The 14,301-nt window shown below is 36.1% G+C and overlaps 1 protein-coding gene across 1 annotated transcript in view; it reads right to left on the bottom strand.

Moving 5' to 3' along the window:
* The window catches only part of gabrr2a (gamma-aminobutyric acid type A receptor subunit rho2a), a 35,369-nt gene extending 27,046 nt beyond the window's left edge, over nt 1-8,323 (bottom strand). Inside the window, exons 1-2 of the mRNA XM_077239153.1 lie at nt 7,929-8,323; nt 6,004-6,110 (exon numbers count right to left, since the gene is read on the bottom strand). Coding sequence (XP_077095268.1) covers nt 6,004-6,110; nt 7,929-8,053 — 232 coding nt within the window. The 5' untranslated portion in view covers nt 8,054-8,323. The remainder of the gene's footprint in view (nt 1-6,003; nt 6,111-7,928) is intronic.
* Nucleotides 8,324-14,301: the final 5,978 nt, after the last annotated feature.

The raw sequence follows: 14,301 nt of genomic DNA, 5'->3' as shown, positions 1-14,301 counted from the left end.
GGATATTAATAAAGAGTTCATCAACAAAAAAAAACACTATTATTATTTACACACTCTCGTGTTTTTCAAAACCCATACCCATTTGACTTTCTGTCCTCTTAAAATTCATAAATATATCTAATTTATAACTCATTATATCTCTCATTTGTATCTCAATATATCTCTTTCTCATGTTCCAAAGAAGAAAGTCACACTGATTTGGAGCGACAAAATGTTAAATAAAGAAATAGTTAATCGAAAAAATTTATACTAATAATATTTTTGTCATTATTTACACACACTTATGTTGTTCCAAACACATATGACTTTCTATTCTCTTAAAATTCATACAAATATCTACAGAAGTTCCACAGAAGAAAGAAAGGCACAAGTATTTGGAGCAACATAATGAAAACAACAAAATGTTCATTAAAGGGATAGTTCATAAAAAAAGCTATTTTTTGTAATTGTTTACACACTCTTGTGTTGTTCCAAACCAATATGATTTTTTTAATCCTCTTAAGAATAATAAAAATATCTATTTTATGTTCCACAAAAGAAAGAAAGGCACAGAGATTTTGAGCGACATAATGATTACAACAAAATGTTCAGTAAGGGTTAGTTCATCAAAAACAAACAACAACAACAACAAAAATGTGTTATTATTTGCACGCTCTCATGTTATTCCAAACCCATATCATTTTTATCCTCTTAAAAATAATTTAAAAAATGCATTCTTTTGTGTTGCACAGAAGAAAGTAAGTCAAACAGTGTTAAAAGGACATAATAATTATGACCTACTCCTTTACAAAAAAAGATGAAATCACCCCTTTCCCGGTTTGATTTTAATAATAGTGCTTTTCTTTCAAAGTTCCCGAGGCCACGCCCTGAGCTGGTGATCGCTGGTTGATGTTTGGCGAGTGGGCGGTCTTTAAACCAGCTGTCTACGTGGCAGGACAGGCTGGGATTGTTGCATGTGCTAATCCATGGGGATTGGTCGGGTCAGTACAAACCGCTGCCAGATTAATCTCGTCTCTAGCACCAGAGCGCCTCAGTCCATAGAAGATCGAGCGATCCAGATGGACGATCCCAACAGCAAGGATCGCTTATGTCTTTAACGGGCGAATTAAAAAAAAGAAAAAGGGAGAAAAGAGAGAGGGGCAACATAATGTAATGTGATTACAATCGTCCTCAGTTTTGCATGCAGCTTGTAAGACTAACTGATCCTTTTGCCGAATGTTAGAGTTCATCCAATTTTGGCTGTATAACAAGAGAAACGCTGCTGACTTTGAGATTTGGCATCCTGGCATGGAGATGTTACTTGATATCTTTTGATCTTTCATTTTGGTTCGTATCTGATTTTCGGATGCTGCTGGCCAAGCAGGCCAGAATATTAGTATTGAAAGCAGCATTGCGCACATGCAAATCTGCAGACAGAAGTAAACAGGGATGCATGTCATCATATGACATGAGACAAATCCTTAATATGTGTAATCCTTCACATCAAGATACACATATTACCCTATAATGACCCATAAACACACAGTGAGTGCTATATGTTTTCTGTGTACATCAAGAGATACTCCCCTTGTGGAGGATTAGGCATAAGCTTTATGCACCATCAGTTAGCCGTCTCTGGATTTAAACTAGACTGCAGTCATGCATTAGCAATTCTCTTTTGCTTCTGAAGTATATCTCATTTATGCAGTATACACACGGCACATTATACCTGCGCTACCTTTCACTAATCATTGCTTAGGTAGAATACTGCAGTTTGACGGTGAAAAGCATGTTAAAAGGCATTGTTTCATATTTTCCTGGTCCAAAAGTGCATGATGATTAAAAAAATACTGAATATTGACAGAGCTGTGAAAAGCTTTTTGATACAGCAAGATAATTTTGAGTAACATCTAAATGCAAAAACAACCCCTTGTTCTCAACCAACCTGTTTATTTAGTAACTTGGCATTTCATAACCATTCAAGAAGATCTTCTTTCTAATTATTTTGGCTTTAGTGCAGTCTAATGCATTTAGTATTGGCATCTTTCGCAAATGCAGTCAAATGGCGCCCGCCTTGAACATCCTTCACAACAAATTATACCTTATTTCCTTCCAATTGTGGGGGTTGGGCTGGGGGGATTGTGCCACCCCAGTGTTTTCAGTGGCATTTTTGCCTTGGTCTTCGGCTTTTCATGGGTGGGTTTTAGCTCCTTGTTGAAGGACGCTTTTGACACCAGAGCTGCCAACTCTCACGCATTCACCGTGAGACTCACGCAATTGAGCCTTTTCACATGCTCTCACGCCACACATCCATTTTCTCAGCAGAGAAAAATTGCAAAGCAAAGGGGACACTGACACCGCGACAGACAAGATAGAGCAGGTTACTTTAGATATGAAACCAATTCTCACAGCTCTCAGATCCTGAGATTCTGTCAATTTTAGTACGAAATTCAAACAATAAATACTGTTTTGGCGCTTTTAAATGTGACGTGACAGAGATAGCTAGCTGGTTGGCACCTCTATGACACTATCTTTTCACATATTTGGCATTTGCTAAAAAAATATGAATCACCTTGAACTAAACTAAAAACAGAAAAAATCTATTTTTATAAAAGTCTTTTGTCTTTAAGCTTATTGCACAATTCTAGATTTTAAAATTATTTAGAAATATATATACATATATACTTTAAAAATGAATAATGTAATAAAATCTGTTCAGTGCATAAACAAAGCTTTCTTTTTTGGACTATTTAGTGTTTTGGAAAAACATAAAATGAAAATGCCCTTTAACCCAGCCCCCAATGGGTGAAAATCTATAATACTATGAATTGATGACACTGGATGACAGTTGTGAACTCATTACATCATGTTTTGAACAAGCAGCGAGATTTTCACTGTCAACCAGATGCAACAATGCATCACTGACAGGGATGACAGATCTGTGTATGCGTCTGAGGGGGTGAATATGTTTGGGCTATTTTCATTCCCTTTGCTGTGACCCCCTGCTGAACAAAGAGCAATTCCCAAATGTACGCCGAGTCTGAGCATCCAAATGAGTGACTTTTTAGATACTCTATTCATAGGAGGAACAGCATCAAACACTGGAGTGTTTCTTTTTCTTTGCCCTACATAGGAACACATCATTTAAAAAAGAATAGGGGGGTCTATATGGATTGGCAGGAGAACTTTCATTAGTTCTTAGCCTTTGCTGCTCAAACTTTTAAGTGTCGTACAAAGAGAAGCCTTGAGCTCCCCCTTATATCATCCTTTAATACCATTCTAAACGTGGTAGACTAGAGGAGTCAGCATTAAAGGAATAGATCATACAAAAATGAAAATTCTAACATGAATTTTCTCGCCTTCCTGTCATTCAAAAGCCCTATTCTGTTATTTTTGTCCCTGGATCACAAAAGGGGAATTTTTGGTATCTTTACATCATTTTAGTGGCCATGACTGTCAAACGCCACTGCAAACCGAAAATAAGTCACCAAAAATAAAAAACATAAAAGTATTTTGAAGCCATATGAAGTCATTATTCCCTTATAGTCTTACATTCTTGCCAATCAAAAATGGAAGGTTTGTTTTGCACACACACACACACACACACACACACACACACACACACACACACACACACACACACACACACACACACACACACACACACACACACACACACACACACACACACACACACACACACACACACACACAAACACACAAACAATGGTGTTTTGCTTACCATGACGATGACATGCCATTTTTCAAACTGGATGTGTTTATATCATATGCCTAGAGATTATATAAACTTGATATACAAGTCACATGGACTACTTTTAAAATACCTTTATGGTGCTTTTCATCCGTTTTGGAGTTTGAAAGTCTTGTTGTTACTATGATTATCACTGAAATTCCCTAAAAAAATATCACAGTACAGAATGTGGGTAATGAGACAAAATGGGAGTGAATAAATAATGACAATTTTGGGGTAAATTATTAATATTTAAAAATCTCATCTTCCCAGAGGATCAATTTGCGAACACATCCAGCTGTTTCTATCTGATCTGATTGATTGTTAACGCTCCTAAAAGTGACAGTGACAATCTCATTAAAACTCTGAAAAAACCTTGAGGAAAGTGTACTTAGCTCCATCTGCCAAGCTAAAAAAGCTTAACAAGTTTGAGTTTAATAAGGTATTGCTTCGTAAAGGAAATATGTGGAATCAAGGTCAAAGCAAATCCATGTCAATGCATAAATTAAAACAAAGCACACAGACCAACCTTCCATTGTTATTCTTTAAGGGGTATTTCACTGCTTGCAAACACATTGCTGCTTATATACGGTAGAAAATAAATTGAAATTGGTAATACCAGACTAGAGAAAACAAAGAAAAAAGGCAGTTGTCTTCCCTTTTGCCAAATAGGTACTGTAGGAAAACTTTAACAGCCATAATGCACTGGCCATGTTACCATCCAAGGCCACTCCCACCAGTCTGTTATGGATATGCTTGACCAGAGTCAACTACCATTTTGCTTTAGTAGGAAATACTACTAAGCAAACTTTTAGTCATAATGGTGTCGACTTGTATAGTTCTCGGATGCAAGAATTCAAAAAGCAAATGTTTAACGGGAGCGAGTTACTTTCGGTTGCCAATGATGGATCCAGCGGCTAAAGGCTGCAAAGAATCAAAGTATGGAGAGAATGCCGCGATGGGAAATTTGAAAATCCTCTGTGTTTGTAGTCAGCATTTCAAACTGGATGAACATGAACACAGTGTTTTTAGGCCAAACGGAGGGGAAAACTGAAAGAAATTGCCGTTCTGTCAGTTCCAGCAAAACGCCGTCGCGTACAGGTACGAAAGCTGTTGCCATAGAGTTCCATTTTTACCATAATGCCGTTTAAAGAGTAGACAATGTATGATACAATTTTCAGTGATAAACCTAGCCTTAAAAAAACTGTTCTGTTAATAACCCTCTGTTGATCCGACTGCTTTTGGGCGGGGATAAAATAATGAGGAAGTATAATCTGAAGACCGCCGAATGACGTGAAAGGCTGACGAATAAACCTGAATTTCTCGGTCCAGGTAATACTGAGAACAACTAAACTTTGTTCATGACATTGTAGCAATAAAAAAACAGGTTGAAAATTGGCAAAGTTAGGTTTTAACATGAAATAATATAACGGACCAATTATATTATCACAGTAGCAAATATTTACCTAAACATTTTGAATGAATTAAGCATAAAGCATTTAGTTCTTCCCCTTTTGCTTTAATGACGAGCAACACTCAAGCAGCATGAACTCCACAAGTTTGTGTAAAACCTGATGTTGATCATGTTCTCCAGAATGGAGCATCTTTTGGTTCAAATGAAGCAACAACATTTGACTGTCTGTACAAAGAGTCACATGATCAATGACACAAATTTGATTATAGTAACCTAGAAATAATGCATCAACTTTTTTGTTACATCAGCTAGACAATAGTCCATATTTGGAGATTTTATGCAGGTAATGGCTTAATATCAAATAATAATAGTCTAAATTCACCTGCCTAATGCACATTACAAAATAATTCTAATACTCAAAACCATATGCACTCCAGATAAACTGAAATCACAGTCTTTTTACAGCAGGGCTTTATGGGGAAGTTGTTTACCCCTATATCGGGAGCCAATGTAGATTTTATGCCTGTTGGTCAACTGACCTGAATGTTCTCCAATTGTGCATAGTAAATATGTGCAATCTGTAAAAATATTTGAGTGGCTTTTAGGTAAACAATTGAGTATGGAATTTATAATAATACTTTACCACGACTTTCTTAGTCTCATGCTCCAAGTACAGTTGTCTAATTTTTGACTAATCTTCAGTTGCTCATGGAGGATGTTGACGCTAAACCTTTTACATTACGAATACTGTACATGTCTTTGAAGATTTGTTTTTAAAATAGACTCCTAATGGAAGTTGTGGCATTTAAATTAAGGGAATTCAGTTCAAATTTGCAACACAGGAGAATGATGAACTAACCTGCAAATGCGGGCCTCATGGTGAAGTCATGATCATCCACTTTCAACAACTGCTCTGTTTTCAGTCGCCGTGATTTTGTCACATCTGGCGGCTTCTTTGCCAGGGAGCTGCGGGTTTCAGACACACAAAAACTCAGATCAGCCTCTTATATCATGAATTCAGACAGTGTGCACAATTATTATGTGGAAACGAGCAGAGGTTACATGAAACATTCAGCCTGAACCCTCAAAGTCAATGACATTTACATAACTTCTGTGAAAATGCAGCCGCAAAAGTGTAATGACGGATTAAGATCATGCACGGCGTTTGTATCAACAAACTGTTAAGGCAGTGGTGAACTTGCTGCTGCAGCCGGATCTTTTTCAAATTACAGGAGATCTTATCGACAGACGCTCAGAAGAGCCCCACATTCTGGATATCATGAACTGTGCTTATTACAGTCAAGCAATGAGCATAATACATTTTTTATGTAGCGATATGATAATCACTGACAGTGACTCAAAAGAATCCAGTGAGAAATAAACTGCCTCATTCCCCACATCGACTTGCCATTTGTAATTTATTTCCTGTTGCGAATATGAGACAGAAGGCAGCTTGCCATGACTGGCACCCTGTCTGCAGCGATACAGCTGGATTTACTCATGCAAATTTGAAGGCTTTTGCACTCTAAAAACATGTTAATTCTGAAGATTGCTTGTTTGTTTTAATTTCATAGACCCATAAGGCTGTACCCATGTCAGCTTGTCAGGACAGCTTTGTGCCAATGTACTGTCCTTGGCAGATGGGCAAAACGTGCCTATGAGACGTGGCTGTTTGTCTGAGTAAAAAGCACCAGTCCGAGTGCACCATTGATACGTTTTTCGGTTCAGTGCCGGAATCATCTGTCTGGGTCATGTTAATTACACCCCGGCCTCATTTATGGCACTCTGCTGTCATATAGAAATCAGGCAAATAAAGGTGGTGGAAAAATGAGTCTGCGAAAGACATCAACGGATGAGGTCACACCACCACCTCAGTTCTTATGTGCAACACTGTCATCTCTGATAACATATATCAGAAACATTATCATCAAATGCTTGTAATTATTGATGAACTGATAAATATCTGACATATGATATTTGACTATTTGGAGAGTACCAGCATCAGCCGATAACTGTGCCCACTTGGTCGATTAACAGAAGTGTTTTTCTTTAGAAATAAGTTGCAAAGTCTGACACTTTCAATGAATCATTCTTTTGAATTGTTTCAAATAGATTAAATAAGTTTTCATTTAGCCTAAAATGCAAAGCTTTTCAACCATAATATTCATCAAAATGAACAGACACATTATCTGTAACCTAGAACAATTTGTTTGGTTAACAAAAAGCAATTTTAATTATAATTTAGATTGTGTGACAATCCTGGATTTTCAGATGAAAAGGTCACTGACAGGTATAGTACATATTGACATGCATTTTGGGGTAAATTTATATAATTTTGTATATCCCAATTAAATTGTATATCAGCCACTCTGCAGAGTAAAAATCGGTATTGGAAAACTAAAAACCTGAAGTTTAATTACTGCCTTAAATAAGTAAAAATCTAAATCTTAGCATGCAGTAATACGTTTTTCTTCCACTTTAAATGCTAATGAAGCTTAAATCAGTAAATAGATATTTAAGTTAAATAGATGGAAACAAATATGTTTCGTGTAGCCTACTTGTTGACAGACATTCATCAATCATCTTCAATGTGATTATTGCTACATTCATCATCATCAGCAGCATCATCATCATCTCCACCACTACCACAACAATCATCAGCATCAGCAACTTTTTCGTCATGAACATTTTTCAACAGTGAGCCACATTGTAGGCTAGTCCACATCATCATCAGCACGAGATGTCAATCCAAGTTTAGCTGTCAAATGTTGAATTTCAACTTACGTCCCATGCTTCTGAGTGTCCACAGCTCCTGTCCACCTCCTCTCTCTCGTTGCGTGTTTATTCCGGCACTCCCCAAACGAGCCCAGGAAGAGAGCTAAAACCAGGAACTGTCTCAGATAAGGCATTATTTAGAAAACTAGGTGAAAACTCTACAGGTGTGTCCTGAAATCCAGCTTAATCCATGAATCCATGAAGGCAGCATCTTTCCGTTCTCAGCGCAGAAATCGCTGCAGCTCGTATCCCTGGCATGCGCGATGTGAGAATGGTTTAAATATCAGCGCGACGCGACGCGACGCGACGCATCCTGCAGCTCCGCGCGGCGTCTCTGCTGCTTGTCATTGGTTCCCAGCTGCACAGCTGCTTTGACCACATGGCATCAACGGTGGGCATACGCGCGCGCTTCCCACAGTTGACTGTAGGGTTGGAGGAAAAGACGGATTAGACAGACACATATGACCAGAAAAAGCTCTGCATCGGAGACTATGCAAGCTTTCAAATCTAAAGCACGGGTGAAATGGATCCAGTAAATGCCAAAACACCCGTCTAAAGTGTTTGACGCAATTCCACATGATTCTCTCTGGCTCGTGGGATCTATGCATTGCAGTTCTAAAATTATTATAAATTTAATTAACTTCCGATTCCATGGCGAATGGATTTCTTTTTAAAAATACTGTGTATGCCTATTACATAATTTAGCTACTATTTTTAGCTAGCTGCTTACATATTTTAGATGTCCATCTTACACTGTAAAACAATCAACAATTCAACCGCCGAATTGAAATTAAAAAGTTTAATTGCTGCCTTGTTACGCGACTTTCGCAAAATTAAGCCGCTCATGACGTTAATTTTTAAAGCCCAATTTGCGCTCAATAGACGATTATTATGACCGTTTTTTATTTTTGTGTAAAATAAATCTGTGTTTAGCTACCCAAATTACACACAGTGTAGGAAAACATTAACTTTGAAGCTGCTTTTTGTTTGTAACCCTCCCTGAGGTAATTGTTACCTCCCTGTCCCTGAGGTAATTGTTGACCTTATTTAGCAAATTCTTAGCAACTTACATAAAACATTTTTTTAATTAATGTTATCTACAGACCTTATTTTACTTACAAGTAAAAAAAAAAACATTCTCAAAATGACAATCCCAAGGGAATCCATGGCTTGAAAACTGTCTGTTCTGGATTTTAGGCCTACAAACATAACAGCTCTGGATTGAAATTATTGTGCCAAGTTAAATGGAAGGAAACAAAATGATGAAAAGCGTACAATGCATAACTAGTGAAAATCTAATATGTTCAGTTTCTTTGTTTCAACTGCTTAAAGATGTCTTTTTAAATCATAAATATTATATAGGCTTTAGCCATATGAATTGTACTTCTTCCAGTCTTACAAGGATCATAATGAACTATTTATTTAGTGATATAATAAACTCTGATAGAAGCAACCCAGAGATTGAAAAAGAATACAAAAAATAAATGCCTTTCCCCGCTGTTTCTTTCCTTTTGTAATTTCTTTCCTGTTGAGAGAACATCAGACAGAAGGCAGTTTGCCATGACTGGCACCCCACAGTAACACTGCTGGATTTTCTTTTGTTAATTTGCAACAAGACAAATTACGTCCTCTGAGCGATGGCCGCATTTGCAAATGTGTCTCTTTGAATGGTAATGATGCAGTTTAGGAATGGCAACTTTGAATCACTACATGTGAATAATTTTGGGAAAAATGCATAATTTGAAAACATAAATGAGTATCTAATACAATTACAAATATCGGTAACACTTTACAATAAGGTCCCATTACTATTAACTAACAATGAGCGTTACATTTGTTACAGGCATATTTATTCATCTTTTAAAAAGTAATGCACCTCTTGATGGAAATAACATCACAAAATTGATTTCCATCAAGAGGTGCATTCATTTTTGGTCACCATCTTGTATTGACAATGCAAGAGTCCAGCACTCTGTAAAGTCTATTCCAGCACATCCCAAAGACTTTCAATGAATTAAGGTGCCAATGTGAAAATGATTTTTCATGCTCCCTCCCAAACATTCTTTCCCAGTTTGAGCTTGATGAATCTTGACATTGTTATCCTGGAATTTGGCCATGACGTGTCTTCCAACATGCAATGAAAACGTAAATAGTAAATGAAAGAAAGCAATCCATCAATTAGGGTTAGAAGAACTGTTGCCAAACATATAACATGACAGAATCATAATAATCACTGCAATTATCCAATCATAAACTCTTTAAATCCAAACAACGACTTTTTTTTGGCCGGGCAGTGTCATTTTTCCATAATATTTCAAATATTTTTTCCCTCACCACATCCCCTTAGGGGGCTCCATAATATTAACACCAACATCAGCATTTTTCATTGTTCATTATCATGTAAATAAGTTAAAGTTACAATAAAATCATTATGGACAATTCTTGTTTTTTTTGTATTTATTATCAGTGATTTATCCATGTATGTCAATATATACAGTATATATTTTTTAATTCATGTGCCCTCATAAACTCGATCCAGGGGCTTGCCTGAAGGTCTGTCTTTCTGCCACTGCCACAGCAGCAGATGGTTAGGCTCTTTTTTTTCATGCATTTGTCCTCCCACCCACTCAGCTCTGGCTCTACTGCCACTGAAACTCAGCTTATCTGGGATTTCACAGCAATTCAGCGCTACCACGCCCCAGCTCCGTATCCACTTGATGCCTGCCACTGAGCTGGAGCATCGCCAGTGTGTCACTAAAGGATCTGTTACGTAAAACTTTGTCAGGCCTCTCATATTAAAGGGATAAATCTGTCCCCTGCACAGCCACGGCTTTTGTGTTGCAGTGTTTGCAAATCAAAATGGAGAAATTCAATTGGAAATATAAACAAAGCTATCCTTGGACTTTTTTTTTTGAAAGACGTGGCTGGTGGCATTTATAGGCTTTACAAACGCGCCATGTCAGAGTCATGATATCCAGCCTTAACTGTGTCCAAATGAGCGCTGCCACATTGGCTCTGTGCTAAAAGCCAAATGACAAAGATTGTAAATCTGAGTGACTCTGATTGGAGGTTACCGCTCATGCAGACAGGCGACTTCTTTTGAAGTGCGTTAAATTTGCTCATCTCCTCCCTATGATGGGTGCTGGAATCATTCTCGCAGTTCACACTGCTGGGAACCTCAAATTGTGGACTAATGTTGCATGCATTGCTCTTACAAATTTAGATAATAAAGGGAGAGCGACAACCACGTTGTGTCTTTTTCCACTTCATTTTGTTCAGCACTGATCTAATGATTGTTTGGCGAACTGCAAGACTCGAGCAAACGATCTCATACTGAGATATACATTTCACTAACTACTGTATGATGAAAGAATTACACAAAACGTATGTGAAGTAATGAAATACAGACTGTTAATCTTTAAATCATAACATGAGATTATTTATGCAAGGCGTTGTCCCGCTTATTAAATTGCTTCTTAGCAAATAACTAATTAAATATTGATTAAAGTTGGAATTATTTTATTATGTGAGAAAGAAAGAATACCATAAGCTACCAATAGATAAAAAAACTATGTAGAAAATATGTAGTTGCCTGGCTCAATTATGCAAAAATACACAATTGGCCAATCAGAATCAAGTTTGAAAAATCTACATCAAGCCATGTTACTTATTGTAATATTCATTTTACTATGATTTCTCATACAAAAATGACATAAAATCCCGATTTGAGTTGAAATGATTTTTTGTAAAAAAAATAAGGTGATGAGATATAACCACACACTGCAAAACATATTGTTGGTTTAACTTAAAAAAAAGTTAGTTACATGGTTGCCTTAAAATGTTGAGTTCATTGAAATAAAAAATGTGAGTTCATAAAATGAATGAGATTGGTTTAATCAACAGAAACTCAAAATATGACATTATCTGAACCACATTATCTGAGTTGATTTAACAAAAGAAAAAAAAAGTTGTGATAAATCATGAAAATTATTTTGTACAGTGCAGTATAGCTAGAAATTCAGTTGCTTTGGATAAGTAAATTATGCAAAAATATTTGAACGCCAGGATTTGCATGGATTTGCCAATCAAAATCAAGTATTTAGGGAGCAGTGTAAATTATTGTAATATTCATTTTGCTATGATTTCTCTCATAACATAAAAGGTCCCAGCCTCAAAGATTATTTTAATTACAAATCAGATATTGAAGTGATAATAGATGTTAAATATGTGGGAAATGATTGCAAGCTCAGCATAATCCAACAAAGAAGAAAAATAAACCAGTTATATAACTGTTAATGAATACTATGATAGAGTTATTAATTCATGAGCATTTCCAACTCAATAGCAAATAGACAGTTTAAAAGTACATTATAGCCCATGCAGAGAATTTTAGAGATTCTATATTTATTATGATTAAATTCACATGAAATGAAAGAATGGAGATATTTATAGATATTTTTTTACAGTGCATAGTGTATTTAAACATTTTTGGAGTTTGAAATGCCCAGTATTAGCCCTTTCATGCATGAATTATGATAATCTCAGTCAGGATTTTTACAAATTTATTAGGGCCATTGCTGAAGAAAAAAAACAAACTTTTTGTATGGTGACCCCATTTGATTTGTCTGAGAACCGTTTATGTTCAAAATTCTTGACATAAGTTTTTTTGTGAGCTTTTGACAGACACCATAATTAAAGCCTTTGTACAGTTAATAGTTTTGATGAAAAAATATGTGGCAGTGAAGTGTCTCTCTATACATACACTCAGAAATAAAACAAGAGAAACATGCGCAATGTCTCATGTTTCTGCTTTATGAATGATCTTCAGTATGGCCTTAGAAATCTTAAAAACCTTTTAAAAAATTGTTCAGTACCGAAGGTTACATTTATAAGCAGATTTTTTTTATATGGATGTGCAGTTTGTAACAATTAACTGAAGAAAAGCTCATGTGCTCTTGTTTTTTGTCACATGTATGATTACTGACAAGATATTTAATCTAAACTCGAGAAACATGTGACATGCTGCATAACTGCAAAGAACAAAAACATCTGTTGTCATTAACCTTTAACCAAAAGGCAAAAAACACATGCAATCTCTGTCAATACAAGAGAAAATAAGGACTGTTGTTACCATTGCCAATACAAGGTCACATACAAATGTAATTGAAAAGTTTTAAAATCATTTCTAATCTCATTTTTTAAATTATTTATTAGGCATATTGAACTTTTTTTTCAGCACAACCTTCATTTCCATTTTGCGGGGATGCAAACAAATTGTGGCATATGAAATTTAAAAATGGGTCACTTAAAAAAAACAAGATTAAATTGTTAAATTGTTAATTTATCATTAAATTGAATGTTTGCCTCGGTTCCTGAAAAATTGAAATGGTTCTTAGATTTGCTGGATGCTGAGAGTCTAAATTATAAGTTATCTTTAATGAGGCACTTCTGAATTGTTAATAATATTCGGGCTGCATATTCATGTGTCAGCGGGAGGTAAATTCACAAGTCAGATCTGCTGTTTTTCCTCCAACTTTTTCATTCCGTCAGGGAAATGGCGAGGTCAAAGAAGCGCAGGCTGGATGCTGGGCTGTCTTCTCTCGTCACAGAATCTGGGGCTGTTGATCAGGGCCAATGGTTATGCAACAACAAAGATTACTTTTAAGAGATGTTAAAACTGAAGAGAGTTTAAATCATCTCTTGAGCCATAGACACCCTCACTGACTTTCATTTAAAATCAGAAATTGAAATCAACTCGAACATCTAGCTATAAGGTTTTTAGAAAATTGTCTCTGTCTATCTATCTATCTATCTATCTATCTATCAAGTTTGATTAAGAGGAAAATATTTTCTATTGAAGATGTCAATTTTCCTAGGCCGTAGTGACATCACTTCCTAGGCCACTACTCTATATATTGAGTTATATACGCTGATAGTAAAAGCATTAGTTAGTGTACATTAAACTTTTATCAATATTTATCCAATCCGTATGTTTTGACGACTTTTTAATGTTCATTATCAAAGCATAAGGCCTACTAATGATTATCTTTTTAAAAGTTAATGTGCTTCACTCATAATGTTGCACAATAACAAGCAATTCGCAAAAAAATTAACTAAGAAGCTTAAATATACATTGAAAATCCATCAACAGGGTTTGCTTACTTGGAAGAACGGCAGTGGAAGTATCTGGATAACTTGACATGTGCCTGACATGTACTTCATGTCTGACAGCACGAGTTACATGAAGACTGCTCTCTTTTCACCCAATCAATGAAGACCTTGTATAGAGCCTATAAAGCCTTTTCTTAATGTGGAGCGACAGCTTAAGTCTCGAAGCAATCTAATCCTCTATGACAGCTTCTGATTGGTACGTTCACTATAG

The sequence above is a fragment of the Siphateles boraxobius genome, unplaced genomic scaffold (assembly GCF_051911475.1).
Source record: "Siphateles boraxobius isolate OS27281-9 unplaced genomic scaffold, OSU_SipBor_1 22, whole genome shotgun sequence".
In the NCBI taxonomy this organism is placed as follows: domain Eukaryota; kingdom Metazoa; phylum Chordata; class Actinopteri; order Cypriniformes; family Leuciscidae; genus Siphateles; species Siphateles boraxobius.
This window is presented reverse-complemented; position numbering and strand designations above follow the sequence as displayed.